General features: G+C 36.6%; 8 protein-coding genes across 8 annotated transcripts; 4 read left to right on the forward strand and 4 right to left on the reverse strand.

The window, feature by feature from the left end:
* The first annotated feature begins 1,515 nt into the window (after positions 1 to 1,515).
* Positions 1,516 to 5,862, forward strand: LOAG_00232 (disulfide isomerase). The gene is made up of 8 exons (XM_003135772.2): positions 1,516 to 1,686; positions 2,365 to 2,556; positions 2,817 to 3,008; positions 3,095 to 3,298; positions 3,595 to 3,759; positions 3,892 to 4,213; positions 4,577 to 4,755; positions 5,202 to 5,862. Exons 1-8 carry the CDS (start codon positions 1,579 to 1,581, stop codon positions 5,349 to 5,351), a joined length of 1,512 nt encoding a protein of 503 aa, XP_003135820.2. The 5' UTR covers positions 1,516 to 1,578; the 3' UTR covers positions 5,352 to 5,862.
* Positions 5,863 to 6,947: 1,085 nt separating this feature from the next.
* Positions 6,948 to 8,857, reverse strand: LOAG_00233 (rho GDP-dissociation inhibitor 2). Its single transcript, XM_003135773.2, has 5 exons — positions 8,719 to 8,857; positions 8,257 to 8,393; positions 7,948 to 8,079; positions 7,629 to 7,715; positions 6,948 to 7,487 (listed from the first exon to the last, which is right to left on the reverse strand). Exons 1-5 carry the CDS (start codon positions 8,838 to 8,840, stop codon positions 7,375 to 7,377), a joined length of 591 nt encoding a protein of 196 aa, XP_003135821.1. The 5' UTR covers positions 8,841 to 8,857; the 3' UTR covers positions 6,948 to 7,374.
* A 1,471-nt stretch (positions 8,858 to 10,328) lies between these two features.
* LOAG_00234 (hypothetical protein) lies at positions 10,329 to 12,776 on the forward strand. The gene is made up of 4 exons (XM_003135774.2): positions 10,329 to 10,487; positions 11,144 to 11,264; positions 11,371 to 11,510; positions 12,022 to 12,776. Exons 1-4 carry the CDS (start codon positions 10,366 to 10,368, stop codon positions 12,176 to 12,178), a joined length of 540 nt encoding a protein of 179 aa, XP_003135822.1. The 5' UTR covers positions 10,329 to 10,365; the 3' UTR covers positions 12,179 to 12,776.
* On the reverse strand, positions 12,730 to 15,721 carry LOAG_00235 (hypothetical protein; the record flags this gene model as incomplete). Its single annotated transcript, XM_020445380.1, has 9 exons — positions 12,730 to 12,842; positions 12,972 to 13,100; positions 13,235 to 13,402; positions 13,482 to 13,581; positions 13,729 to 13,857; positions 14,936 to 15,048; positions 15,211 to 15,313; positions 15,424 to 15,547; positions 15,621 to 15,721. 9 exons carry the CDS (start codon positions 15,719 to 15,721, stop codon positions 12,742 to 12,744), a joined length of 1,068 nt encoding a protein of 355 aa, XP_020304152.1. The 3' UTR covers positions 12,730 to 12,741.
* A 3,039-nt stretch (positions 15,722 to 18,760) lies between these two features.
* On the forward strand, positions 18,761 to 19,441 carry LOAG_00236 (hypothetical protein; the record flags this gene model as incomplete). The annotated part of the gene is made up of 2 exons (XM_003135776.1): positions 18,761 to 18,835; positions 19,142 to 19,441. The coding sequence occupies 2 exons, from the start codon at positions 18,761 to 18,763 to the stop codon at positions 19,439 to 19,441; spliced, it is 375 nt and encodes a 124-aa protein (XP_003135824.1).
* Positions 19,442 to 19,626: 185 nt separating this feature from the next.
* On the reverse strand, positions 19,627 to 22,598 carry LOAG_00237 (phosphate carrier protein). Its single transcript, XM_020445381.1, has 6 exons — positions 22,472 to 22,598; positions 21,275 to 21,405; positions 20,998 to 21,177; positions 20,581 to 20,773; positions 20,149 to 20,421; positions 19,627 to 20,008 (listed from the first exon to the last, which is right to left on the reverse strand). The coding sequence occupies exons 1-6, from the start codon at positions 22,584 to 22,586 to the stop codon at positions 19,842 to 19,844; spliced, it is 1,059 nt and encodes a 352-aa protein (XP_020304153.1). The 5' UTR covers positions 22,587 to 22,598; the 3' UTR covers positions 19,627 to 19,841.
* A 341-nt stretch (positions 22,599 to 22,939) lies between these two features.
* On the reverse strand, positions 22,940 to 23,338 carry LOAG_00238 (hypothetical protein; the record flags this gene model as incomplete). The annotated part of the gene is made up of 2 exons (XM_003135778.1): positions 22,940 to 23,199; positions 23,266 to 23,338. The coding sequence occupies 2 exons, from the start codon at positions 23,336 to 23,338 to the stop codon at positions 22,940 to 22,942; spliced, it is 333 nt and encodes a 110-aa protein (XP_003135826.1).
* Positions 23,339 to 23,805: 467 nt separating this feature from the next.
* On the forward strand, positions 23,806 to 27,560 carry LOAG_00239 (UTP-glucose-1-phosphate uridylyltransferase). The gene is made up of 8 exons (XM_020445382.1): positions 23,806 to 24,275; positions 24,464 to 24,680; positions 24,929 to 25,107; positions 25,195 to 25,361; positions 25,626 to 25,812; positions 26,209 to 26,350; positions 26,738 to 26,936; positions 27,352 to 27,560. Exons 1-8 carry the CDS (start codon positions 24,101 to 24,103, stop codon positions 27,400 to 27,402), a joined length of 1,317 nt encoding a protein of 438 aa, XP_020304154.1. The 5' UTR covers positions 23,806 to 24,100; the 3' UTR covers positions 27,403 to 27,560.
* Positions 27,561 to 27,688: the final 128 nt, after the last annotated feature.

The raw sequence follows: 27,688 nt of genomic DNA on the forward strand, positions 1-27,688 counted from the left end.
CAGGAAAACTTACCGACAATCGAATTAAATATAATATTTAATAGTCAGTATGATGAACGTTTTCTACAAATAAGTGATTTCATTCGATAAAACTCATCACTCCCCAATTTTATGACCACTTATTTCAGTCAATAGTTGCAGTTAAGCTCTAAAGAAGAAATAATACCGAACCATTAAATAAATGGGATTTCAAATGCTACCCCACTTTAATAAATAGAACTTTGAAATTAGTCTTCAGGAATCAGAAAAAATTTCAGAAACACTCTACCTGCATATTGTTCTACAACAGTGAACACTAGTGATGTAAACTGTTATCGGAAAACATGTTCTTATGTAATCTTGCAAAAAACCTGCACTACAAAACGCTTGCGATATTGAAAGATTTATAAGAATTCTAACTTCTTTAAAATGCAGAAAGTTGACTTCAATTAATAAAATGATATTTCATCTAAATTTGACTGTTTGCTTCGTCGGTGAGTGTGAAATGTGGTAAATTTTTGTACACTTTTTTTTGTTGTAAATAAAACAGTAGTTGAAGTGAGTTAAACACTACCAATTAAATTCAAATGAAGAGTTAAGTTGGAATGTGTCTGATTTCTTGAAATGTTAGAATAAATATATAGAACTGATTGGGGTAACAAAAGATCTTTTTAACAATAAATAATGACGGTTCGTTTGAAGACGTCACATGGCCGAATTACGAAGATTTAGTTGGTAAGATCGATACCAAATGACCTATTTTCCTTGTCTACTGATCGATCCCGAAGAGAACGCAAAAACATGGCATAAGTGGACAAATGGATGCCATAGTTTTGGTCATTTTTTGAGTTGAATTTAAAAAGATTCCAAAAGAAACAAATTTTGAGTTCATCGGACACACAAAATTCTGAAGAAAGCAACTGTGTAGCGTGATGTTGTTTACAAGTAGGTTGAAGTTGTGAGGAGGAAGTCCAATTCGCTTTCGTATAACACTTTTGATGCTTCCATTAAGTATTACGGCGTAAATGTCACCTCGGTGATTTGGCAATTTTACCATGGCAAAAAGTGCAACGCAGAAGAAATTTGTTTTCATAGCTTCTTTATATGCCTTATTCAGATGAAGTAGATATGTGTCGATTTCCTTAAAACTTTGCAAAAGTTTTATTAATTTGCCATGCTCAATCCCTTTGCTGGCATAGTTTTTCAACAATTCAGCAACTGAATAAAAATCGTTCAGACGTAATTAGAACAAGTGAAAATAAACAACAAGTTGTCATCTCACAGCAACCAAGCTACATCTCCTGTCCCTAATCTCTCGTGATATGTGAGCTCCCGATACTGCATGATGGAAGGAAACCAAAGGATGCGTAATCGTCTTTACGCAAATTCCGCCGAGTAGAGCACAACCAATGGTTACGTGGGGGTGTGTCATGCTCGTTATCCAATGGGCGAACAACACACAACGCTCTGTGCGCCAGGAATGCGGAGAGGAGGGGAAAGGTGGGTGGGTAGGCTGTTATCAAAGGGAGGATGGATGGCATGATGACTATGATTAGGTGTCGTGTCGCGTCGAGCTGAACTCATTCGCTGTTTCAGGTCATGTTTAGGTTGGTTGTCGTTCTTAGCCTGTCGCTTCAATTTGTACTACACCCCGTGGCTCAAGATGCAAGCGTAGAGGAGGATGAAGGAGTCCTCATACTTACAAAGGTTAATTCTCATAGAAGTGTTATCTAACAGAGGTTTCTAGTGAATCCTCGCTTCTTATATCACCTATGACCAGCACGAGATTCTCGTCCATCATAATTTTATCAATCAATAGCATTCCAAACTTTTCCGTCTTCTTCTTAGTGTCACATAAGTTTCACATGAAATTAGAGGAGTATGCAATGTTTCAGAACTATTCACTCATTCAAAATGGTTGTAGTAATTAGATTCACAAACACATATATTTTCCAGTGATCGGTATCATTTTTAAGAAGTTATGATGTGTATAAAAAATCAAATTATCATCTTTCTATCTACGCCTTCACATCAGTGAGTGAAATGCAGAAAAATGTATCTGGAACTAGTTCTGTGAGGGAAGTTAGAACTAGGTCCAGCAGGAGGTTGTGATTCAAAGCATTCGTCGTTTGGTCAAGTTTTCAAACCATACGCTTTCTAACAACATTTTCTGCAATGAAATTTTCTTGAGCGTGCTCCTGTTTTCACTTCTCATAAAAGCATTCATTAGTTACGGTTTTTCTTTTGCATTATCATCTGTCTGGTCTACCAGCAAATTTAATAATTTCATATTGTTTTCAACTCCATTGATTTCGTAGTATTAAGCAGCAATGTCCCTTTCTAGTGGAACTTCCAAAACTTTTCATATCCAACAGAAATTTTTAGGATAATTTTGATGACACGGTAGCAGCACATGAGTTTATCCTGGTTGAATTCTATGCACCATGGTGTGGACACTGTAAGGCTTTGGCACCTGAATATGCAAAAGCAGCGCAGTTGCTGAAGAAAGAGGAGAGCCCCATCAAGCTTGCAAAGTGTGACGCCACGGCACACAGCGAGCTTGCTTCAAAATATGAGGTATATTAACCAGTTTGTATATTTTATTTTCGTATTTACTTAGAGTAGCGAAAGCTCCTCCTTCTGACTTTCTATGTTTTAATTGGTGTTGTTTAAGGCCTTTATAAATGAACCTTCGTATACACCCTAAGTTTCATACGAAAGATCAAACTCTGATTATTATTAACTGAGTTATGTAGCGAATTAAGAAAATGGTGCTTATTTTCCGGAATTACAAATTTACAATGTTGTGAGCCACATAAAATAAGTTGTCATTTCAGGTGCGTGGTTATCCGACGCTGAAGTTATTCCGTTCGGGTAAACCGCAGGAATATGGTGGTGGACGAGATGCAGAGTCCATCATTGCTTGGCTAAAAAAGAAGACAGGTCCAGCAGCCAAAACTATACTTTCAGCTGATGATGTGAAGGACTTCCAGGAAAACAACGAAGTGTGCATCATTGGTTATTTTAAGGTAATTTTTGTTTGGAATTTTCTCGCTGATTTGAGGGAATCTGATCGTTAGCTGTTTTGGTGTACCATTTTTGGGATACTTTTCAGGATACTGAAAGCGCGAATGCAAAGGTTTTCCTGGAAGTAGCTGCAGGGTTTGATGATATACCATTCGGTATCACTACTGAAAATGATGCGGCAAAGCAGATTGAACTGAAAAGTGAGGGCGTTGTGTTGTTGAAAAAATTCGACGAAGGACGGGCCGAATTTAGTGAGAAATTAATAGCTGAAACACTTAAAACTTGGATTCAGGTACTTTTTGAATTCTCTGTCAGTTTGAATGGTTTTTCATCCTTTTACATTACAGTTGAATCTATAATAGTTTAAAGAAAGGTCAACAGAAAACTTTTTCTGCTTGGTTCCGCTGTGCTTTTGGAAATGTGCTACTGTGTATATCCGTCTCTTATTTTGTGCACTCTTTTCTTTTCTTTAATCATTTCTTTTGGATCAATAATCATTACCTTAAATGTATTGTTTTACTGTCTTCAACTGACGTTAGTTAATGCTGTTTAAATCATTCCTTTTGGTTCAAAACTACTTATTTTCAGGCTCAAAGATTACCGCTTGTGAGTGAATTCACGCAAGATACTGCACCAGTTATTTTCGGTGGTGACATTAAATCACACAACCTCTTATTCGTTTCAAAAGAAGGCTCAGAATTCGGAAAACTGGAGAAAGAGTTCCGAGCAGCTGCCAAGAAATTCAAGGGCAAGGTTGTTATTCATAACTCTGCTATTGAATTTTTATGGAGTTGCAGTGGCTTTCGACATTATGGAATCACATTTCCAATTGTAATATTTTAAGGCGTTTGGATAACTCGTATGAGTAACGGAAGTCTTTTATAGGTTCTTTTCGTCATAATTAATACAGACGTAGAGGACAATGCTCGTATCCTGGAATTCTTCGGTCTGAAAAAGGAAGATTTAGCAGCACTGAGATTGATCAGTCTGGAAGAAGATATGACTAAATACAAACCCGAATTCAAAGAAATTACAGCGGAAAATATTGTACAGTTCACGGAAATGTATCTTGCTGGTAAACTAAAACCACATCTGATGACTCAGGATATTCCTGGTGACTGGGATAAGAATCCAGTAAAGGTACTAGTTGGAAAGAACTTTGACGATGTCGCAAAGGATGCTAAAAAGAACGTCATTGTGTTGTTCTGTAAGTCTTTCGTTTAGAGATTATAATATGGATTGATCATCTTGGTGTCAAAATGGGTGGTCTCTTTTCATCGCTAAAATAATATATTAAGGTTTTCATATTTTGATTTCGAATCCTTATAGCATTCTTGACTTGCCGGTAGGGTTTGGAAGTTATGTAGAGAGAGTAGCATGAAGTTTCCCATGAATCCAACAGAGTTTCATGAACTATTAGATAGCTTTGCTTCTCATTTCGTTGCAAGCAAAATTTTCGTAATGTAATTAATTTAAATTCTTTTGATCCGTGCGTCCTGTAGTTCCTCTTTTGATTATCTGATGATTAGATTTTATTTTGCACAGTTCTATTATAAAAATAGAATTGCAGATGCTCCATGGTGTGGACATTGCAAACAGCTGATGCCGACATGGGATAAATTAGGTGAAAAATATAAGGATCATGACAGTATACTGATCGCTAAAATGGATGCGACAGCAAATGAAGTGGAAGATGTTAAAGTGCAGTCATTCCCAACAATTAAATTTTTCCCTGCTAGTTCTAATAAGGTAAGTTTTTTCTTACAGATTTCATGGAGCTTTCTAATACTTTTAAGATGGAGAAGTGTATTTAGGTCTTTGATGCCACGAATGCACAGAATTTACCGATCTCACGACTGCCTATATTTCCAAAATAATTTTCTAAAATCACAAATCCAACAAGCGAGCGAAGCCTCCACACCATTAATCAAAACTAAAGTTGTTAACTTGGTGCTGCAACGACAAAAGTTGAAACAAATGATCCAGTCATGAGGTCGATAGATTCTGCGCATTCATCTTAGTGCGCAGTTCTATGTATATATTCTCGTAGACTTTGTAGAAGAAATGTTTTGTAAAAATTACAATCAAAGGAGTTTGGAAAGAGCACTGATTTAGATTTTTGATTTGTGAATGTTACCTCGGTAAAGTGTTTTTGAAGGGCAGTAATAAAATAAACTTTCTTGTACTTATTGCAGATTATTGACTTTACTGGTGAAAGGACATTGGAAGGGCTGACGAAATTTCTGGAAAGCGGAGGTAAAGATGGTGCTGGTTTATCAGACCAAGAGAAGGCAGAGGCTGAAGCAGAAAATGAAGATGAAGAAGCACAACATACTGAACTGTAATATCGGCTTAGAAACCTCAGATTTGAATAGTGCTGTTAGATGGGAAAAGTCATCACTAAACCAAAGGAGGGTACTACTCCAACTAAACAAATAGTTGAAAGGTTATGAGGTCTTGGAAGATAACATGCTGATACTCTTGACGTTTACTGTCTGACGACAATTTTCTCCTCGTTATTTTTTCTCGGGATCCATATTTTGCATATGTGTTGTTATTTTTGATGGTGATTATGAAGGAAGATAAAAATGATGAAATGCAAAGGATTTCATTCTCCCTCTTCCTTTTTTTGAAATATGTTTTGTTATTCATCATTTTGAAGGGAGTATTATGCCTGTATAACTATAACTAGTTATTGTAATTTTTATAACTAGTTATTGTAATTGTTGGTTTTCATAAAATTTGGTGTGTCTTTTGTTATATTTTTTTCTGTTTGTGTCGGCAGATTTTGGATGTGTTTCTAAATTAGTAAAATAAGATTGTAAAACTAAAGATAAAATCATTTGCAAAGGAGCATGATTTAACTATCACACTGCTTTTCGTGTATGGGTTTGAAGCCGGAGTTGTGACATTGGTTATTTGCAGATTCTTGGCTCACTGTAAAGTACTTGCATTTTCGTTTTGCTGGCTAATTAGGAGTTGGGCTTTGTTTTATTTTTTCCCCACCAACTGAAACCTATTTCCCTAGTCCCGGTTAGACGAGAGTTCTTGTAGTTCTTTAATTATGGTCAGTTGGGCGGAAGCCATCTTAATATCCACAAATTATATGTAACGATGTCAGGCTCTAGAGTAGGGAGGCTTTGAAAAGAAAGGTGGAAGGGACTGCGCCGACCTGTCATTTTACCAGTACAATTTTATGGATTTTCTGAATCAGTAGAGAGATGGCAGGTAAGGGAAATAATGAAGTGGATTATTCCGAACCGGAGAAGGGAGGATGTCCAGCTGGCCTTTGGAATTTACATTCGTTGCGGTTCTAGCTTGAAAACCAGGAGTTTCGCAGCGACTAGCAAGTTCCGCAATTTAGTGGAAAAAGAACAAGAATGCCACTTTTGGAAAATGATAGAAGCGATTAGTCTAGCCTAAATTCCAACCATTTGATGTTAAGTACTACACAGTGAATACAAATACACCACCTTTATATAGGGACTGTTTATAACCAGAAAACTAGAAAGTGGAACTGAATGGTACTGCAAAATGAGAGCAGAAACAACGAATGATCCACGAAAAGATTCTCTTAGGTCTTTTGGGCATCTACAAACTATTTTTGCCCTAGAACTCTGAACTTCTTCGAGGAAGTTCTAGAGAGCATGTTTTGAAGCGGATATATCCAGATATGCACTGACGGAACTTTTCGATTTGATCCCCAAGCGACTTTTTTTTAAATCTAAAAATTTCAACAAATGCATTTACATTCAGATACATTGAAGAAATATTAAATCCAAGTTACGACAAAATATGACGAATATAAATAAAAAATAGCAAAGTAGTACATACTTCCCTCGACTGTTAGCTTAACCAGCCACAAGCATTTGAAGCATTGAAAAGTATTAGATTGATAAACAGATGTACGTAAGACACTGTTCATGTAACTATTTCTGTTTGTGCAAGCAATCTGAGCAGGAAAAAAGTTACTATGAATCAAGGGTAAAAAATTATACAAATCATCGCTGACAACATTCAGCTTGTACATTATATAATTGGCAATATGAACAAAAAAATACGCACGAAAATAGAGAAACAAACTAATGCAACAACGCAGCTCAGCAATAAAAAACTTGCTAAATCTGTTAAAAGTAACAATATAGTGTAGCATGAGCAAGCAAATTAATTAGTATTTGAAAGGAAAGAAGTAACGAAGTGAAAACATGGACGTGAGACCAAGTACCGTAAAGTATACCCAAAAGTCATTATTATATTACATATTTAACATTAAAATAGTTAATTCCCCGGTCATGAAAGTGAGGTGGCCAATAACGAAAGGCAATCAAGCCCACTGCAAAAGATCGTTGCAGTGAAAACAAAAGCTGCTTATTCCCCCCAATCTTTTGCAATTTCTAAACTCCACGTCCAAGATATCCAATCATGTCCATCATCATCGCATACCTGCGACTTCACCTTGTAAGTTCCACGGTGCAGTATACCTGCAAATGCAATACTATAACTTGGTAAAACTAACTCGTGATAAAACCACTTTCATAAAACTAAATGAACAGCTAAAGTTATGTAGATGGCAAAACCTGCTGCAACATCTCCCGGTACTTGAGAAATGTAAGAAAATTAACCAGAAGGGGCTTCATCTAATGGTGTAATAAATGACTGCATTTCCATTTTCGGCGCATATGAACCCATCATAAACGTTTCTCTATCAACTGAAAAGACTGATGTAGAGAAGCATGCTTTGAACGAGTTTCATTTTTTTAAAAGTATCTTCTCCGTTGAATGTCTCACTCATCACTAAGAATACTAAAGTAACTTTCCATTCGTGAATATATTATACTATAATGAATCACGAAATAAGACTTAGAAACTTTATTTGTGTCATTTCTCAACAAGTAATACCAAAACTTTAACATGTTTATGCAAAACAGAAAATTCTCACACCTGTTATGGAATGACGCGTGACCTTCTGTATGTATTTTAAACCAGTACAAATCTCTCTTTGTACATGGAAATCAAAACGAATCCTGTATGCGGCTCCTTCCTTTATCACGAATGATGCCTCATTTAAATGTTCTGCAATTTCATTCAAACCCTGACGCTTCCTCCGTTTGAATGGAAAGTACTTTAGCAACAATTCGAAAATTACTTCGCAAGTAATTCTATACTGCTAATCCGGGTATTTCAAATAACATATGATAGTTGTCCGTTCCAAATGAGAAGAAAAACAATTACAAAACGGCAAAAATTTACCTTTATCAAGATGCATTGTGATATCCGGACGACCTTCGACAACCAACGTGATGGAACGTACAAGAACATTGCGAGGATCGGTTGAATCGACAATTACTTGCTCAGATTTCGCTTGGCCCAGAAGTGCCTGTTTATAACTGCAAGTCAGCAAATAAGACCTGTTTTCGTTTTTCAAACATAGGAATTGTGAAGGAGCCGCATCTTCGTTAAAAACTTTAAATCAACTGTACTAAGTTTCCATACCATTGAAATATACCTTAAAAAGTGAGGCATACAGTTTTCCTTTGCTCTACATCCAGTTCAAGACTTTTTGACTATTTCAGGTTGATGCACACATTAGTTTGGGTAATTTTGTAAGGGACTGCAATGCCGGAATATTATTCAGCTTTGCACTACTGCTCTGATGAAGCACTTTGTTTTTCGAAAAGAATGGAACGATTTCCAAATCAGGTAATTACCCACCGATTTAAACTTTCATCATTAGCATCAGTTGCAATAATCTCAGAAACAGACTTCTGCGGAGGTGGCACGTAATTTTCCTGTGCGCTGTCCAGCTTCAAATTCTGCATTTCCTTCACATCCATTTGGTGCCTACAACTTGCTACAGAATTCCATCAAATTATTAATTAAACAACTACAATGTGAACCATAAACGAAATGAAACGTAAAGTTAAAAGATGAATAGAAGCAATAAAACGAGTGCAAAAGTTAAATAATGATCAGTTTCAATGTACGTAAACCTTTTTCAAATCAAGAAGCAATCAAGTCCCACGCTGGCTTCTATCAGTGCTACGAATACCGCTCAACGGACAGATATACTTTGAAGCCCTAACCCTTACCTCAATTTCCTGTACACCGTGGTAAATGCTTTAACTAATGCCTATGGAAAGAGCAGCGAGATGACACGTCATCAGCATGAGATGAAAAATGAAACTCATAGAAGTTCTTATTAATACACGCTACAAATCTCTATCCTTCTCAGCCGTTTACCATTTCATTATAATGGCAATATGTGGGACAGTAAAAACATCTGTTATCCAACTGCCGAAATTCCCAAAGTGCGGATATCACATAACTTCACTACCCATATATTAATGCTTGCTCTTCAAACCAATCGATAATCTTAAGTTAAATAAGATTTGCATGAAGTGCAGTTACCTGCATAAATGTTAAATGAGGTGCAGTCATGAAGTGCAGTCACCTGCATGAAATCCAGGTCACCTGCATAATTGCCAAATACACTGGGACACGTATAGAGCTCAACACCATAAGTGCACACAAGGACATTTAACACGATGCATCTTCCACCTAAGCCGAATAAATGTAGCTTTTAAAATATTAATTGTAATCTACTTGCTGGCCTGATTTTTACTAGTTTCGATCCTTGCACTATCCAAAAAACAGTTCCCTGTTCAGCCCACCCAACAATTCACAATAAAATGAAACTGCGTTATCCCTTACTTCTTCGAGTCTTTACCTAGCGCTTGCCGTGAACCTAATGATTGGCATGTTAGCTAAACTTTCCACTTCTTAATTCTAACTTGGGCGATATGAAATTTTATGGTTAATACTATCTGCAGTGGAAGAGAAAGTGCACAGGCTCTCATACCTAAATCTTTCACCTTCAGTGACTTCAAATGAGCAACTTTATTATCCACCTATGAGAATGCTATCTGCGCTCTTCATTCACATTCTGGATCATCGCATCTCCTGACTAGGACAACAATATGACTTGAGGGGCGATGAAAATTATTGCAAGTACGTGTGAGAGCTATTTCGTACTGGTCGTGCAACAATGACTTTGTAAACAGCCAACAAAAGGTGCAAATTCCCCAGAGATAGAGAAATACGGCCCGTACGGGATATTTCGCGCACGCGGTGGAAATGGTGCTCATTGCTCTTGCATTTTGGATTTCATGTGGTTCTTCCGTATGCAGTAGTTGAGCTTCTGTGAGTCTGAGTTATCCCGGAAGTCGAGGAACTCGTATAAGCTCTCTGTCCATTATTTTGAATGCAATGATGATGTACGTGTTTAGCTGCATGCATGATACGAGGTGCTTCCTTACAGACTGCTAATTTCAGCTTGTTTTCAAATAGTTTCCAACTTGGATGTTGCTGTATTTACCACTTTGTCGTCGCACCATTTCTATCACTTCCTTGAGGCTTTCGTCGGCAGTTCCTCACGGTGCTCATGGTGAAGAGAATATTGAAAGGAAGCCAGCAGATTACAGGTCAGTTCATCTTCATTAAGGATGTTGTAGTTTGTCATTTATTAGCACTGGAGAATACAAAAGGCTTCGGTAGGTGTTGTAGAATTTATTTCCTGTTACCCTGGAACCATTGTTGAAATTCAAAAAGGTCTCATTCAATTATGCACTTTAGACTACTTGTCTGTTAAGATGATAATAGAAACATCCAAGGCAGTCGCAGAACTAGGACAAATAATATTCTCTCTTTTGTTATAAAAATATTTAACAGTGGATATGGTGTTGTATTGTTTGTTTTCTTGGTTAGTTAGAAATGCTGTTGGTCAAAATACTTCACTGGGATTCTGAAAAAACCTCAGTTGGTTTTTGAGTACTTGGCGAAAAGGAAAAGCTCTCGTAAAGATCAAACTGCAATCCTTGGCGTACCTGCAAGGATGGGATGCAATCTAGTGAAGAATAATAATGTGTGACGTTGAATGCTTATCAGATATATTTCTAGCCTTTTTAAATTTAATTGGTTACAAACAAAATCTGCGAACTTTTCGGTAAAGAAATGTATTCATTGCTCACAAAAATCGTTCCGTTAAGTGTAATTTTGTGGTAGTAAATTTATAGATCCTTGTATTTTATGACTGTTATAGCATAATTTCTGTTCGGACACTTTTCAATACGTATTTTAGACCTGGTTCCGACTCTTATGCGTATGAAAATCCATGGCCGAAATTAAATGGTAGTCGTCTGGATTGGCTATTTGGTGATGGCTGGAGAAGACCACTGGCAAAAGATCAGGGCGGTCAGATTGTTGGTTTTGATAATTATTTGGTTTCGGAATACTTTCTTTCGAGTCAGATAAAATTCCAAAATTTTCACTAATATTGGCTCAATTTGTCTCCAAGTTAATTTACAGCGTCGTAACTGGATTTGGTTTGGTTTGTCTCCTTATGATGAACATGCTGATTGGTTGAAATTTCATCAATACATGTTTGTTTTGTTAACGATAATGGTTAGTTGGGTGACGCTGTACATTCTTTATGCTGCTCCTGATTGGTTTTGTTTTTTTTTTTTTTGTTTTTTGAACATTTCTTTCAATTTCTTCTGCTACTTTACTTTATTAATAAGCATCTCAGTAGTACTTACCTGTTCAGGAAGAAGGTTCTTGGGAATCTCCCTCTGCTCGGATATTTGTGCTTCATAAATAACCTTCAAACTAGGCTGATTATGTCAGCATACTGTGATAGTGGCCTTCTTTTCTGCGTCTTCTGTTTATTTCAAGTACATATCAGACAGTTCTTAAATGTATAATTAGGAGTACTTCAAGTTATATTACTCTTCATGAAACGATAGTTTGCTTTGCTTATAAGTCTGTTCCTCTTACTGTTTCTCGAAAGGTACCAGTAATTTATTTGAGAAAAGTCAAGGCTCCAAATATTAAATGACTCACACGCAGATTTCTCGGGAAACGAAAAGTTTTTGTGATATTAGAAAAGCTTTTTACAAGTTTTTGAAAGAGCTGTATCTTGTTCTGATATGTAACGGCAATAGTTATAATTTGTTGCAGGCCACAAGCGAGAGATTGGGCATATCGAGAGGCTCATTTGGAAATGGCGCGAAGGGAAAAAGCAGGCTTACCATATATCAGCAAAGACTTAGTTCGATCAGACAAAATTTTCCTTCCATCGGATGAGGAACTTCAGAACTTCGAAATTACCATTTAGATAATTTTGGTTATTGTAAATATGCCTTAATTTTAGGAATGACCCAATAGTTTGTTGCATTCATTTCACCAAATTACTAAAGCATTCAATGGAATGAAATGTTACATTCAAAGTTTTTGAAGATGTCCATGTTAACGATCCATCTATGTTAATCTGTAATACATACATCTGATGCCTCTGTTGAAATATTCTATCCTTGATTTCATGTGGGAACATTAGATTAACTATGACTTCGAACACTATATAAAAATTCGACTCGAAAAATCAAATCCTTAAATCTTTGAACTGAGATATCTTTCTTTTTCAAAATCTCGTTGGCTGAATATCACTGTTTATTTTGCAGTTAAATGTAACATGTGTTTAATCTGTTAGAGGATGCAGTATCTTAGAGAAAAGTGTTATAGACTCGTAACTTATGTGTTTCTGAGACACAATGTATTTAGCACCGAACATGGATTAAACGGATGTGATGTTGTTGCCTAAATTAAATGAATGACAAAGCAATTTTATATCTCTCGGGAACTGTGCCATTCATTTCAATAGGAAGATAAAGGACATAAGAATCATCTCCAAGCTCTGCGTTTGTTCGTTTGGCTTCCTTGTCTCATTTCTTCATGGACGCTGCTCCTGTTCATAGAGCTGGTCGTTGCTTGCAGGAATCCAGCTACAAAACAGATTTTCATGGGCTTGCATATGTTGAATATGTCCTTCAGAAACCTGCATTTTAGACGAAGAGATTAATGAGTGGTTTAGAAACAGAGTTATGGAAGTAGAGAAGTTTAATGAAACGAACATCTTTCGAAGACTGGTTTTCTATTGATGGAAAGTTGGGCGGCTAATTTCGATAGTTCCAGTTTTATCGGTTCGCCACTTGCTCTGGTTAATAATCCTTCGGGATACTTATGTCTCCAGCTGTCCAAATCTTGAAAATGTAATTCGAGAGGGAAAAAGGGAATTAAGTTCTTTTTCATGTCGAAACATTTTACTTCCTCCACATATCATTTACTGGAGTTACCTGAGCTTTTCTCGTATCAAAAAATGTTTCAGATACTATACCTCCTCTTAACAGCACAGCATTGTATCCCCTGTCACAAAACGTTGACACAACTTGGCCAGCTCCGTAAACCTGACCACAGACAATTAATGTTCCCTGTGCACCTACTCTCTTCATTGATTCTGTTTCATACTGTTCACGGGACAGAAGGATTCGTGGGTAGTGTTCAGCTACAAATTTTCAGATTTTTAAAAATTACATATAGTCGCTTTTGGACAAATGAAATGCATGCCAAATATTATAACAAACCTCCGATAATGTGTCCCTTGACGAACTGTTCTTCTGGCCGAACATCTAGAATGGCAAGTGGTTTCGTTGCTAGTGCTTTCTCATCAGTCAATATAGCAACCTGGAAACACTCCTCAGTGAACAAAAGATTTTTGGAATATTCCGGTCACTATAGTTTTGGTGCCAAAAGAAATATGAAGGGGTCATACAACAAGGTTATCAGCTGAAGTTTTAACAAATTGTCGCTTTCAATTTCGGGTAAACTTACAAGTCTGTCAATTGAAATGGCAGGTAAAGGTACAGCAATAAACATGTATGTAGAAGCAGGAAATAGCAGCCTAGGTTTGAACCCTGATAGAGAAGTCGTTGCCTCAGCAACAGCTAATTGTCTCAGTTTCTGTAGTCTTCATAAATTTGGTTTTGGAATGAAAAATCATTTCTCGGGAATTTTTACTCTTTTGACTAGACGTCCAGCTGGCAAGTGGTTTCCTTGGAAAAAGGTTCTGACACAGACAAGTGGACGCCCGCAACGAGAAGTACTGAAGAATTTCTAGAACTTACTAAACAAGGGTATAACGCTTCGAAAGTCAGATTTCACATAAATAAAGTCCAAAGTAATTGTTTTCTGAAAGATGCAACCGCTATCAAAAAGAATTCTAAATCAAACACTTCCGAATAACTTGCTGTGTTCAAGATTCGGTTCTATTTCTTGTGAACGATAGGAAGTGTAATACAACTTATATTTTACCAGTGCATTTGATAAAAGATACAGCGGAATAAGAAAATATGATTATAAAACATCGAGATTACATATTCGTCAGTTACAATGCTGTTTCAAAACATGGAAGATGACCTCATCCTGAACCATCGATAGCAACAAGAGGACCATTTGTATAGTGCGCACTCCGCAATGTAACTGCAACCATTTAGCATATCCTAATAAAAACTAGCAGATTTTTAGAAGTAAAAGGTTTTGTTTTATTCGCACGAGATATTTACGGAATCTTGTGACCAACATTCTTCATGAGCCTTCTGATTAACATGTATATTAAATGGTGTCGAAGTACTGCAAAGTTATTAACATTTTAACCCCTGTAGAAGTACTGCAAAGTTATTGATAACAATATAATTCTACAAATCAAAGCTTACCGATGAAAATATAAAGAAGTAAACAAGTATTGTAGGAAGAAGAAAAAGTAGTATGATGAAAAATAAAGTAGCTATGAACAGCTGTCTCGCGTCCAATTTTACTGAATCAACCCTTTCACGTAATGGATTATACTTTCGTCCACGAAATAATCTCCAAAGTGATTTTATTGACATCATTGATATTGTGGCTAACCTGGAAGAACTCTTGGGTGGGAATAAAGTAATACAGTTTTTAAGTTCTGACGAAAATGCTCACTTTCAAATACTGTACGAAATAAGGATAGTACTAGCTTGAAAGCGTAAATATGAAAGCAGTATATATGCACGGTAAGTAGCCGAAGGAGATCAGATAAAGCAGCAAAAAAAACGGATACGCCGAAAAAACACGACAAAGATATGAAACCAAATCCAACGTAAACACTTGCCACTGATAAATAAGCTGAAAAGAAGTGTGTAAACTTGCTGAGAAGTCGTACCATCATTTGAACTTAATGATATAATCAGAATTCTTTTTGGAATTCGAATTTCCTTTTGAGATTGCATGTATAAGCATACAAATAGAAAAAGTAAAGTCACTGACCCGAAGTTAATTTTAACTTACTTTGCCATAAATAGATATGGTAGACAAAGAACTGCGATAATATGGCATTCAAATGAGTATTTAATTTCAAGCCAGCAGGATAAGTTGTGAGCCAGTGTATCAGCTAAAATCCAGAAGCATTATTTGAATAATTAGGAATTCCCTGCCCAAGATATTTTCCTCACCAGTTACTGCGCTACTTGAGTGATCTACAGATCTAAATGAAAACACAACCTCCTCTAGATTCGTAATCATCATAGCAAGTCCATCCCAAATATAACCAGAGAAGAAATCGACTTCCGTCAATTCTTTCCAAACGATTACACCAAGTGCAGTGTCCAGGATTTGACGCTGTGTTCTGAAGAATCTTTTATATTGTATGCTGATGTAGCTCACATAGATTAATCCGGAACGTTTGCAAAAAAACCGACCGACATGAACCTTTCCATTTGCATTGCATTCGGGACACAACGGCAGAATACTTTGCAAATGACGAGATTAGAACGGATAATTGATACAACGGGGCAGACATTGTTGCAAACACCGTTTTCGTTCAACAGTACCTTGTTCCGCACAGTTCATTCGCCGCTTCGAATCTTGATTTCTTAAAGCAATCAGAAACAACGAAAAGTCATTACACGATATCAAGACCTCAACCTCCGATAAAAACTAGGAGTATTATGCCAAGCATGTTCCGATAACTACCCAATGTACCCATGTACAATACCAGCGTAGTAACGCTAAGCTGCCAAATTCGTAAACATTAAGTTAAAGCAGTTATACATAAACTATTCATTTCTCAGAAGTAGTCATATTGTAAATCTTATTCAACGCTTATTCTAACTTTTTGCAATTCTTTTTCATATTATTTATCATAAAATATTATTGGAAGTAAAGTTTCACCATTACGAATCAAATTTCTATTTTCTCTTCATTTCGAGAATAATGTCGATAATATTTCCATTCTCTTACAAACAGCAAACAGATCATTGGGAGACTTGTGAACAACAGTCACATATTTACTGAAGGTAATATAATTATTTACGAAAATCTGAGTCACAAGTGGCACAAACATAATTTTTGTTCATAAATTGTAGCATGGGCATAAAACACGTAATTTGTAACTATTATAACTTTATAGAGTTCTTCAACCAACTCGTGTGCTCTCCACCAAACAAACTGAAATGTTTCAGGGTATATACACTTTTACAGATGTGGCATGGGATGAAGAACACTTTTAAACTGCTAGGAAAAAAAATTACAAGTACTAAAAAACAAAAGTAACAATATCTTTGCTCAGAAGGATTACGGTAATTTCCCAACATTCTCCGATTTCGTTTGTTTGTACTGATTCCAGCATTCCAGATGGTAGTGGGCAAGGAAGTTCAAGCATTATTTCCATCCTATCATAAACCATTATACAGCCGCTATCGTACCAATCATGTGACACGTAGAAGTAAGTCTCCCTTGGACCTATAGAATTGAATATTAATTTGAATTGTATATTTCCAATTCAAAATATTTATGAGTATTACGAAAGTATACGCATCCAATAATGATGAATATATAGAATTACAACACTTCTGTATTCAAATAGGATCAAGATAATTCGCAGATCTGACACTCAGCAGGAAGACAGCAGATAAAAACTTTATAATGGCAATGACAGATAAGAAATACTAACCTACAAAACCAAGTTTCTTGGACATAGTCTCAAATTTCTGAACTGGGATCCTGATTCAACTTCTGCACAATAATGTCAATATATGGGATACGATGGCGCAGAAAGTACCAGTGAGGTAACTTGGATAGCTAACGGTATCTGTCACATCTATGACGGTGATAAACCCTTAAGGGCAATTAATATCCATCCCAGAAATAACCAACATGCTCCATTAACACATATATCCGAACAATAATAGTAATCTAAAATCAATAAGCGATCTCATTAATTAAAACCCAAACTGGGAAGTGAAAAAAAAAACCTCATAAAATCCAGTAAATTTTTCACTACGTCAAATCACCGATCTTGTAAAGTTGGTAGCAAACCCAAGTGTAAAACAATAGACTTACTTCGGCCGCTTCTACTGAAAAATGCAAATATCAGCGAGGAATTCTGCTGGAAGTGACACTGTTAAAGAAAGATAGCCATGTATAGATAATTTCCTAAAATGGAGCAATGGCTAGTAATAATTCCAAACTTAACACTTAACTCGATCATGAAAAAAATAATCAATGTATTTCGCTGCTAAAGACAACTGTTCTTAGTTTAACTGAGGTAAAAATGGATTTAGCAAAAATACAGAAAAATGAACCTTTCTCAAGGGACTCAAAACACAGCTTGAACATCTTGTCAAATCTAATTTCTCAAGCCCTACAATATGTTACCACAGCACATGAAAGTCTTTTTGCTTTTTTTTTAAACTTAGAAACCTTTTTCCTTGATCGTTCCAAAATCATAGATGATCGTATTTCGTTGGGTCTATCTGCAAAAAACAAAAATTACAGTTGTGTTTACAATTTAGCAAGCACAATCACGAAAGAAAATGAAGTGCACAACCAATTTTTCAGAACTTTTATACGCCAGATAAAGAGTTAGTATGTATCAAGTTTAAGATTCCACGAGGACCACACATCTCTTTCAATTTCGAAAGGAAGTGCAGGCAGATAACCAAATATTGGAAAATATTTGAAGGCTGAACATGATGCAACTCAGCACTTATGCTTCAAAATAAATACATTATAAAAAAAAGAGGTCATTCCAGTCAACCAGATATTTATGTCTGATTAAGATTTATTTTCCAAGAGGGCGGAATTCGAACACGAGCAGCAAATATCCTATATGACATTGAGCACCGTTACGTTTGAGCATGATAAAAAAGGAGCCTTGTGAACAAGTACGACTATATGCAAAGAAGTGCATTTGATCTAGCTGAAAAATCAAAGTATATGTACTGTAGCACGAAACAATGCCATCAAGTCCATAACGTGTAAACAAAAAATTACCATGTGTCACTGAAAAGGAACATTTTTTTAAAAGAACGGAATCAGCTTATTATCGCTTGCCATAGATTCATATGCTCGATTTTCTAGCCTTTCCAAGATGACTAGATTTATATTGCTTAGTATGGATAATCCTAGAGATACTAGCTATATATATGGTTATATATTTTAACTATTTTTGTTTCCAAATTTTTACTGACGAAAGTCTTGCAAATAGCGGTTGCAGCGAATAACAAAATCCTGCAGTAAAAAACAAACTTTAACTGCAAGTACTGACATTGATAGAAAGCTACGAAACATGTGACACACATGCAAATATAGCATCCCAAACAGTTTAACTCCATTCATTTCATCTGGACAAGTTTTCTGAGGATCCGTCTGGGTGTGAACTGAATTTTCCGCTTCATAAATGCGCACCGTTTTAAACTCCTCGAAGAAATTACCATCATTTCAATAGTATATTTACCACTTCCTTTGAAACGGTATGCGCATAATAACTCCATGACTGTGGTCAGAAGCTGAAGTCGTTTTAACGAACCCGGCACGTTAACCAGGATGACTAAGAAAGATGAAAATGGATATCAATATCACGCGTGTATCAATATCAGCACTCCGTACACAGCCACTACGTCCAGAGGACACAGTGTCGACATTTATTTCAGCCCATTTTGTTTATTTCCTTCATTTCACTACAGCAAAACACGACCTGTGAGACACGGACATACGTGTCTGCCATATTACACTGGAATCTAAACTTTTGTTAAATATCTGCAGATTCCTTTTGCAAGTGGAAATATCTACAACCAATAATTTCACCGCGAACTCTCAGAAACTCGTCGAACCATTTCAACTTCGACATCTCTTTATGGAACACCACTTCTTATCCACTACACCAATAACAACGTTTAATTAATCAGTCCAAACCTGCTTACGAAACACTCCTTTACAGGACATAACACAAGACACCAAGATTCCCTCGTTCAAGGGAATAACTGCAATTCAAGACCCAATCACGGAGGGAATTCAAGAGTTACCAGCACTTTTCAGTACTAGTTATAGGACAGATTGCTCCAGTGTAACGCACATGCAACCCTTTGATAATGATCTTAATGAAAGAAAAACGGCAATACAGAAACCAAACCCCACAAAAACTAATAACGTTGACTTCGCAAAGAATGGAAAAAAGAAATCCTACATCCGATATACTCTTCATCGGTACTGTGGGCCACTGCCCAATACTTTAGTATAATCTGATATCGTACGCTTATTTCATATTTCAACATGCTGTGTTGCGTTCCAGAGCATTAGTAACTTTCTGTTTGTGTAACTGTGATGGCTAGGAGAATTAAGAACATCGAACGCCTAAAGAATAAGGTAAAACGATTGAGATTTTCTCATTTAACTAATGAATATACAAAGGAACCTTTATAAGTTCCACTATTATCATTTACATCCACAAATTCGACTTTGTAAAACAATTTATCACCCTACTTCAGCAGATTCTATTAAAATTAATTTTGCACACGAAAGTTAATAAGTCATAAGAAATATATCGTTATCGAAAAAAAACCTAACTGATAATTGCACATGAAGGAAAAAATCTATTCATAATATAATCAGTGGATCGCAAGAACACTCAAAAACATGCTCTATAATTTTCCGGCTGCTTCCAGCTTTTTGCGTAAGGAAAGTGGCATTTCTGGTGGTGGTGGACGTGGCAATTTAAAGTACACTTTCACGGAATCATAGATGAACCACTGTAATGCCGTAAGCGTTCCTATCATTATAATGCGAGGAAAAAGACCTTTCCAGAGACCTGCAAATATGACTGATTTTCCATTTAGTTTAGAGAATGCCAATAACTTCAGCCAGACTCTCATTTAATCAAGTAACTTTAAACAAGTTTTAAAAACCATCTAACAACCTCCAATGAATCCAGAACACTTTTAAACTTACCCATGAAGCCCAGTTTTCTAGCGACTGCACTCGCAGAAGAGCCAGAGTCTTGGTTAAGTTTGCTAACAATTGTATCCGCAGGATGAGAAACAATGGCGCAGAACACACCAGCAATATATCCTGCGACGAACGTGACTACCAACTGTTCTTGTTTCGTGCATTCGGAACGTGGTTTTGGTACCACATACCTGTATAATGCTTCCAATGTGCGTTCGAAACAGGCAAATTTCATCATGGTGTAAGGTATCTGGCGCATCCAAAGTGGTGGCAGACCTGAAAACTAATCGTTGTTTGACGTAAAAGTATACTACGATTTGCACAAAAAAACCTTTCACTTCAGTTCTTTTTATCGCCGTCTTTCGTAAAATCGTATATATGATCCATCTTGGCAAATATCATCATCTTACGAAATCAATTGATACAATCACTTGCCTTTGTAGAAGCCTGTCATCCCTTCATTTCTGTATATCATTGGTGCACAACCACGAAGCGTTGGTGGAGCCCCTGGAGATGTCTGCACGCGGACCTTCGTAGCTTCCATTGGTGCCAATAAAATGTCGGCGAAAAATTCTGCAGATGCAGAAGCAGCCAAATACAAACTTGTACGCCACTGATACGACAATTCCTAAAGCAGCAATACATTAATATTACCAGGAAGCTTCCCGAAAAAGATGTCTTAAAATTCCCAAAAAGAAAAGACAAAAACCATTCTGAAATCAGTAAAAATATCAATTTGAAAAATGAAACAAAATTAATCCCAATCGAAGAGATCTAATGTGGAGCATGGTACAATAACGAAGAAAACCAACGCTGGAGGAATCGCTGGAGAAAACCAACGAAAAACCATACCTCACCAAGCATGTCACTATAGAAGATTTTAAACATCTCGTAAAAACCGAATTTTCCGAGTCCCTGGAGCGAATAACCAACTAATGTTGGTGCCCATCCCTTCCCCAAAGCACGAAAGCCTTCTTCTCTTATTGTAGTTCGGAAGCCTTGAATAATTCCTTTGTACTTTTCCGGATTCACCTGGAAAAAAACATCAATTTAATACGAAACCAATTACACAAACTTAAAAGAAAATAAAGAAATTCTATATTTTTTGTGCATCATTGAAATACGATACCTGTATTCGACATTTGATAAGATCAAGTGGGACGATAGCCGTATGTGTAGTACCACATGAGATTACTCCGCCCACACCACATAAGAGGAAATACTTAAGAGAACCAAATTCCACTTCCTCATCAGATTTACCTGCAAGTTGGAAGCAATTACATAGTCGAGAAACACAGGAGGAACAAGAAGTTATAGCAACTCATATTCTATGCAGATTTCAAGAATCGAATGTTAGGGTGCTGAAAAAAAAAAAGATTCAGATGTGTAGAAAGAATTAAAAAGCTTCCGAACAATATTGAAAAAAGAAATTGCAAAGGTCAAACGCTCAAAACATGTTTTTCATAGCTCAGTGCAGGCACTGCGGATGAAAAAGAAGAAACCGCTTATAGCATTATCTAACATCGGACGGATGGTCACCGGCATATCATAGTTGTACAGCAATTGTACGACACCATCTAACAGTGATGGAAACGAAGTTTTCACCACTTTTTTTTGGAATAAAAAGGTCAGCACTTAATGTAGTATAACTTTTGAGTCAACATTAACGTGCACTTGTCTAGTCACAGTGCAAAAAAGCAACGACTGGTTTTCCTAAATTTTGTATGTCTTCCACTCGGAACACCATACACTATTGTTCATAGTGGCAAGCGCAACAAAGCATCAGTTTGAAATGAACTGAGAAGAGCTCAGAATAAAAGACTGGAGATATCAACAAATACAATTTGGTTGAATAGCAACCGAAAAAACATGTCAGTCACGGCAAACAAGGTCTTGTTGCAACAGCAGCATTGACCTACTGGGAATATATAAAAAAGGAGCACGTATGTAGATGTACGTTACAATGCAACCAAAATGACTGAAGCAGTGACAAATTATACTTTAAATTAAAAAGGAAAAGTATGTGCTGCATAACCATTCTACCAACATTCCGTAAGCAAAGCATGCACATATCGTAGTGCACTGTTTCGTTTTCTGAGTTCCCAACCACTGTTATTAACACAAGACAATTACGCTCACAGTACTATCTTGTCTCGTCCAATATTACCTACAGTGCCATTCATATCCCCATAGCTTCACTGCTCCAAGCTTGTGGTAGTAACAGTCTCGACTGCACTTCGTACATTGCTACCCGTATAAAATTTATGAAGCAAAATATTAATAGTTTTCTTTGGAATAAAGGAGAATTGCTAGCAAAAATGCATACCAAAGCCTCCATCCACAGATGAACAAAATAGATTGCGTAATGGCAAATACTGAAATAGCGAGGATCTAACTCTGGGTGACTGATCCACGAAATCGCTATCATTAGACAGTGCCATTTATACCTAGAAAACTGCATTGAAGGTTTGATCGAATTAAAGAGAATGGTTTGATAATGAATATCGTAACCAATAAGCATTCAAGAATTAAGTGTAGAACATTCAATTCAGAAAAAAAAATTCAAGAAAAAAAAATCTTGATCTACGACCTCATATCATATGGAATCATACTTATTCCCAGAAAAATACTGTCCTAAACAGATTGAGGATCCTGTCTAAAACCCGTCAAAATTTTTACTATTTTATTTTCCAAGTTTGTAAGGTACCGTCAAACCCATTCAAAAGATTAAAAGAAAGTTCAAAAAAATGGAGCCACAGTGACTAAAAATGAGTTTAAAATCAGTTAAATTTCGTTAGAACACCAGTAAGAAAACAGGATAAGAAGACCACGCTCCAACCCAAATACCGAGGGCTAACAGGCAATAAGCTGTAGTCCCCATCGATTCTCTAATACAGCGCCCTATCTCACCCGAAGAAAGCACCCCATATTCCCACCACCGTACCACCACCCCTACAACTTCATGCCAACACTTCAGGTATCCCACCAGCTCATGAAGCACAATTGTGCAAACAAGTGCTCTCGACGGGTTGGGGTCCGGTCGCAATAACTTTTCTGTTTATCATTATTTCTACTCTGCGATTACAAAGTTTCATTACACTTAGAGAGTGTTTATCCCACCTCGGTTGCATTTGATTTCCAGATTCCGACGTTTTCCTTCCACTTTGTCTTCCTCTTTTTCAATCTCTCTCATCCTCTGCTTCGTCCCTATTCCCCTTTCCCTAAAAAAGGTGCTGACAATTTGCAGGATCATCATTCCCAATTAGTTCGATTTGAAATATCAAGATAAGAGAAAAGCGTCGGTTTTTCGGTATATTTGTTAATCACATTTCCTTAGTTGCGATAGGAACACAGTCCAGTTAATGTTAAAAATCGGTGTATAGGAAGTCAAATACTACCAAATGAGTTCATACCTTCCCTCGGTTCTTCCTTGCGGGATCCATTTTTTCTGCTGAGAATTCGGTAAGATGCTTTGTGATTTTTATAATCCTAAAATACTCCAGTGAGAAAAATGGGATTTTAAATTACTGAGTTTTAGTCTGTCAGTTTTTATCCTTTTAGAGTTAACTTACTCCAAATTACGTCATTGTTCCTTTTTGGACATCAACAGAAAAGTGAAAAAGGTGCATGAAATGATCGTTTTAAACCAATTTTTTTTCATTTCAGATTCGAATTAAGTTTTTTGCTTTGTTTGAGTACAGCACTAATAGTACGCATAGCTATGCGTGAAGATCGATCAAAGGCAATGGCCATATTTGGCAAACACGATTATTTGTTGCGCTTCTGGAACGAGCTTACACCAGGGGAGCGGCAGCAATTAGTTGATCAGTTTACTTTATATAATATGCACGAAATAGACAAAGCATTTAAGGAATCTGCTCTTCCAGTGGTATGTTAGCGATTCCTGGCGTTGTGGATTTTCCATTTTTTAAATCTATTATGATATGCTTTGATTATGAGCATTTGGGACTTTGCAATATGTAAGGGATGGTTTTTTCTTGGAGTGCTGGAGTATCTTGAAGTTTCTAATTCCTTGCAGAAGTTGGAAGGCTTGGAACCAATCACTGGGGATCACTATTCTGTTGCAGATAATATTGATGAAAATATTATGAAGGAATACTGGAATACAGGTACACTGCATTTGACTTTTTTTTACTGTGCGTGTTATCAATTGCTGTTACAGTTATGATAACTGACCCATTCTGGATGGTCCTGCTATCTTTACTGCAACCTTTTTAGTTGCTCAATTTTGAAATTAGTTTGAATGTTCGAAAATGACCAAACATCCGTTGAATATATATTGTTTAATGATGCTTAGGTTTGGAAGCAATAGCAAAGGGAGAAGTTGCTGCTGTAGTTTTGGCAGGTGGTCAAGCAACACGGCTCGGATCAACGGAACCTAAGGGTACCCTTTCCTTGGGATTCACCGATTGCGAAATAACTGATTCACTCTTTGCCCTTCAAGCGGCTCGTATTTCACGTGTGCAAGATCTCGCCCGGGCGGCATTCCCGAATTCAAACCCGAAGATTTGGTGGTATGGTTTTTCTAGAGATGAATTCGCTCATCAGTTTTGATCATTTCGAGACGACTTGTAATTCGAAATGCTCTATCATCACTGTACATACTATGAAAACACACTATAATTCGAAATGTTCTATCACCGGTGTACACACTATACTTCCACACTATGAGCAAACATTTATACGGCTTGTGTCACATCGTTTATGAGTCACTTATACAGGCTTTTGTAGAAAAGTTATTGCTATAAAACAAATAAATTAGGGTTGTGTTGACGAGTTCGGCTACCGCAGAGGGAACACTGAAGCATCTCCGTGATGTGCTTCCAGTAGCTAGTATTGATGCAGGACAGCTTATAGTGCTTTCACAACGATCAATTCCATGCTACGACATAAATGGTGGCTTATTTCTGTCTTCGAAGAGCAGTTTCGAGGTTTCTCCAAGTGAGCATTCTGGTTTTTGCTCCACCGAATACATCATTTATTGCTCCACCTTAAACGTTTAGTGAATCTGATTGAAATATATTTCAGATGGAAATGGTGGCCTTTATGAATGTTTGGAAGCTCATTGCACTTCTTCTATAAATAATCAAATCAAGTACTTTCATGTTTATGGTGTTGACAACGTGTTGTGTCGTGTGGCAGATCCCCATTTTATCGGATATTGTATCAAGAAAAATGTAGACTGTGCCGCAAAAGTAAGAATATTGAACTTATGATTGCAGTTTGACTATCCTAACTATTGATTTAAGCAAATGAATTGAATGGATAGTTTTTTCCTTAATGACAATAGCACTGCGCTCCAAATGATTATTAGTTTTGTTGGTAATAGTTAAATAGTTAAAAATTCTATGAATTTCATTCGAAACACTGCATAAGTAAAGAGTTAGGTACTTCCTAATATTTATTTGGAGATTTTTAACACTTGGGAAATTAGGATCCGTAGATGGAAATCATTCTAGGTTGTAGAAAAAACCGATCCATTTGAACGAGTTGGTGTTATATGTCAAACATTAAGTGGTGTTCAAGTTGTTGAATACTCGGATCTACCGCTGGAACTAGCTGCGGCTCGAGATAATTCTGGACGCCTCAAATTTCGTTTGGGAAATATTGCAAGTCATTTCTTCACATGCGATTTTGTTCACGCAGGTTTGTGAAGAAGCACTGTTCGACTGACTGGGAAGATAGCTATTGTATATACGTGATGGAAATGCGGATCGTTTTGAAGAAGGTAGTGTAGAAAGTGTGCGTTTGAGATTGTTGTGCTCGACATGCTGTCGTACTTCAATAGCATGAAGAGCGTTGTAACGCAGGACCAGACGATGTGGGTAATAGTGGAATAGGGAAACAAACTTCGTCTACCTTTTCATTTGTCTGCTTATCTAGATTCGTTTTTTGACTAGTTTTAGTTTGGAATCCCCAAATAATTCGAATTACTTTTTATCTTGGGTTCCTCAGACTTAAAAAAAAAAACGAGAATTACTTTTTGAACTTAAATTTGCTTTCATTTGCTGAATTTGCTCAACGTATGAATTTTGTTTTCAGCAGCCAATTTTAAATTACCTCTTCATCGTGCCTTCAAAAAAATTCCATTTATTGATCGAATGACTGGAATCGCAGTGAAACCAGAAACAGAAAATGGTTACAAACTCGAGTTTTTCATTTTCGATGCTTTCAAATGTGCTAAGTAAGTTTCTTTTATATATTATCAGGATTACGAGGACCATCCGGTCATTTGGTACAATAAATTTCTTGAAGGTAATGCAATAGCAAGTTGAAGTGAGCAATACAGCCTTCGTACGTCGTTTGTGTTCTTGGTCATCGATTTATTCCATTCTTCAACCTCCCAGTTATTCTTTTTTCTTGACTCAAACGCATTGTCTTGAACCCCAAAATAAGGCACTACACCCTTAATTTACTTGAGGAAAAGTTTTGGAACGTACTGTCTTGTTTTACCTTAATTGTCACCAAACTGTATTGCAGGATCTTCACACCTTTTGTTATCAGTACTAATCGCTTTTGTTGCCGTAATTTTTCCTTTCGTAGTTCATTACTATGTTTTCATTGATTGCAGAAATTTCCATGTATGGGAAGTTAAACGTTCAGAAGAATTCAGTCCTTTGAAAAATTCAGAAAACATAGGAAAGGACTGTATGAGCACATGCCGCCGTGATTATTACGCTGAATGCAAGCGTTGGCTTGTAAAAGCCAATGTGCCGATTTGCGTCGACCGTCCTATTTTCATTCATCCGCTCTACTCTTACTGTGGAGAGGTAGTTTGTTGCAATTATGCAAATCATTTGTTTCGGGTGTTTAAGACGGTGTTTTTGTTCGATTTATTTGAGCTATTTTGTATGGTTGATTGTTTTTACAATGAGTTACTTATACATGTTTTGGGATGCCTCTCTTTAGCTATCATAAAGCCGTATTGTGCTTGTAGTAGCGCCGTCATTTAAAGGTGGATTTGTGGTTGCATGGGTTTTGTGTTTTGTTGATCTTCTTACTGCATCGAGTCTTGTTGTTTGTTTTTTTCGTGAATTGAGTTTTAAATCGTTTATCCCTTCATCCAACCCCTTTGCAGATTTTTTTTTTTTCCTTTTTCTTTGGCGTTTAATGGAATACAGTTACACTTTTCTTCTTTGTAAGATTATTAAATAATTTTTGTCGTTCACTTGAACTTTTTTTCAGGGGTTGGAAGAATATCGTGAAAAAGGCATAGCTTATGATTTGCTTCCGTAGGCACTCTTTTCGTTTCATGTTATTCGATCTCATCGGCTAACAGCTTCACTTCATTTTTTTCTTTTTCAATGGTTTGGAGTGTCAACTTTCATGTCAAATAAAGACGTTAACTTTTATTTTCATTACTTGTTCTTTATTTTTTTTCAAACTAATTTTGTGATTTGTTTAATACCTTTCATTTTGAAGTTCAAAAACGGCGCTTATGTGTTTTGTGAATATATAGTCATCTTTCATCCAGTCTTTGGGCGCTTAGATTTTAACTTCAGATTATCGTGCTGTTTTTCCG

Source organism: Loa loa (assembly GCF_000183805.2).
Source record: "Loa loa unplaced genomic scaffold supercont3.25, whole genome shotgun sequence".
Taxonomy (NCBI): domain Eukaryota; kingdom Metazoa; phylum Nematoda; class Chromadorea; order Rhabditida; family Onchocercidae; genus Loa; species Loa loa.

What these genes read in the sequence shown, in the direction of transcription:
- LOAG_00232 (XM_003135772.2), top strand. Translation starts at nt 1,579, where the DNA reads ATGTTTAGGTTGGTTGTCGTTCTTAGCCTGTCGCTTCAATTTGTACTA. An exon ending in AGCTTGCTTCAAAATATGAG is followed by an intron (nt 2,557 to 2,816) that starts GTATATTAACCA and finishes TTGTCATTTCAG; the next exon opens with GTGCGTGGTTATCCGACGCT. An exon ending in CACTTAAAACTTGGATTCAG is followed by an intron (nt 3,299 to 3,594) that starts GTACTTTTTGAA and finishes ACTTATTTTCAG; the next exon opens with GCTCAAAGATTACCGCTTGT.
- LOAG_00234 (XM_003135774.2), top strand. Translation starts at nt 10,366, where the DNA reads ATGTTGCTGTATTTACCACTTTGTCGTCGCACCATTTCTATCACTTCC. An exon ending in AAGATCAGGGCGGTCAGATT is followed by an intron (nt 11,265 to 11,370) that starts GTTGGTTTTGAT and finishes GTTAATTTACAG; the next exon opens with CGTCGTAACTGGATTTGGTT. An exon ending in CTTTATGCTGCTCCTGATTG is followed by an intron (nt 11,511 to 12,021) that starts GTTTTGTTTTTT and finishes AATTTGTTGCAG; the next exon opens with GCCACAAGCGAGAGATTGGG.
- LOAG_00233 (XM_003135773.2), bottom strand. Translation starts at nt 8,840, where the DNA reads ATGGATGTGAAGGAAATGCAGAATTTGAAGCTGGACAGCGCACAGGAA. An exon ending in CACGCGTCATTCCATAACAG is followed by an intron (nt 7,716 to 7,947) that starts GTGTGAGAATTT and finishes CAGTCTTTTCAG; the next exon opens with TTGATAGAGAAACGTTTATG. An exon ending in ATTAGATGAAGCCCCTTCTG is followed by an intron (nt 7,488 to 7,628) that starts GTTAATTTTCTT and finishes TTGCATTTGCAG; the next exon opens with GTATACTGCACCGTGGAACT.
- LOAG_00237 (XM_020445381.1), bottom strand. Translation starts at nt 22,586, where the DNA reads ATGGCACTGTCTAATGATAGCGATTTCGTGGATCAGTCACCCAGAGTT. An exon ending in ATCTGTGGATGGAGGCTTTG is followed by an intron (nt 21,406 to 22,471) that starts GTATGCATTTTT and finishes TCCAACTTGCAG; the next exon opens with GTAAATCTGATGAGGAAGTG. An exon ending in TAGAAAACTGGGCTTCATGG is followed by an intron (nt 20,009 to 20,148) that starts GTAAGTTTAAAA and finishes TCATATTTGCAG; the next exon opens with GTCTCTGGAAAGGTCTTTTT.
- LOAG_00239 (XM_020445382.1), top strand. Translation starts at nt 24,101, where the DNA reads ATGAGCATTTGGGACTTTGCAATATGTAAGGGATGGTTTTTTCTTGGA. An exon ending in GAAGGAATACTGGAATACAG is followed by an intron (nt 24,276 to 24,463) that starts GTACACTGCATT and finishes AATGATGCTTAG; the next exon opens with GTTTGGAAGCAATAGCAAAG. An exon ending in GATGCTTTCAAATGTGCTAA is followed by an intron (nt 26,351 to 26,737) that starts GTAAGTTTCTTT and finishes CATTGATTGCAG; the next exon opens with AAATTTCCATGTATGGGAAG.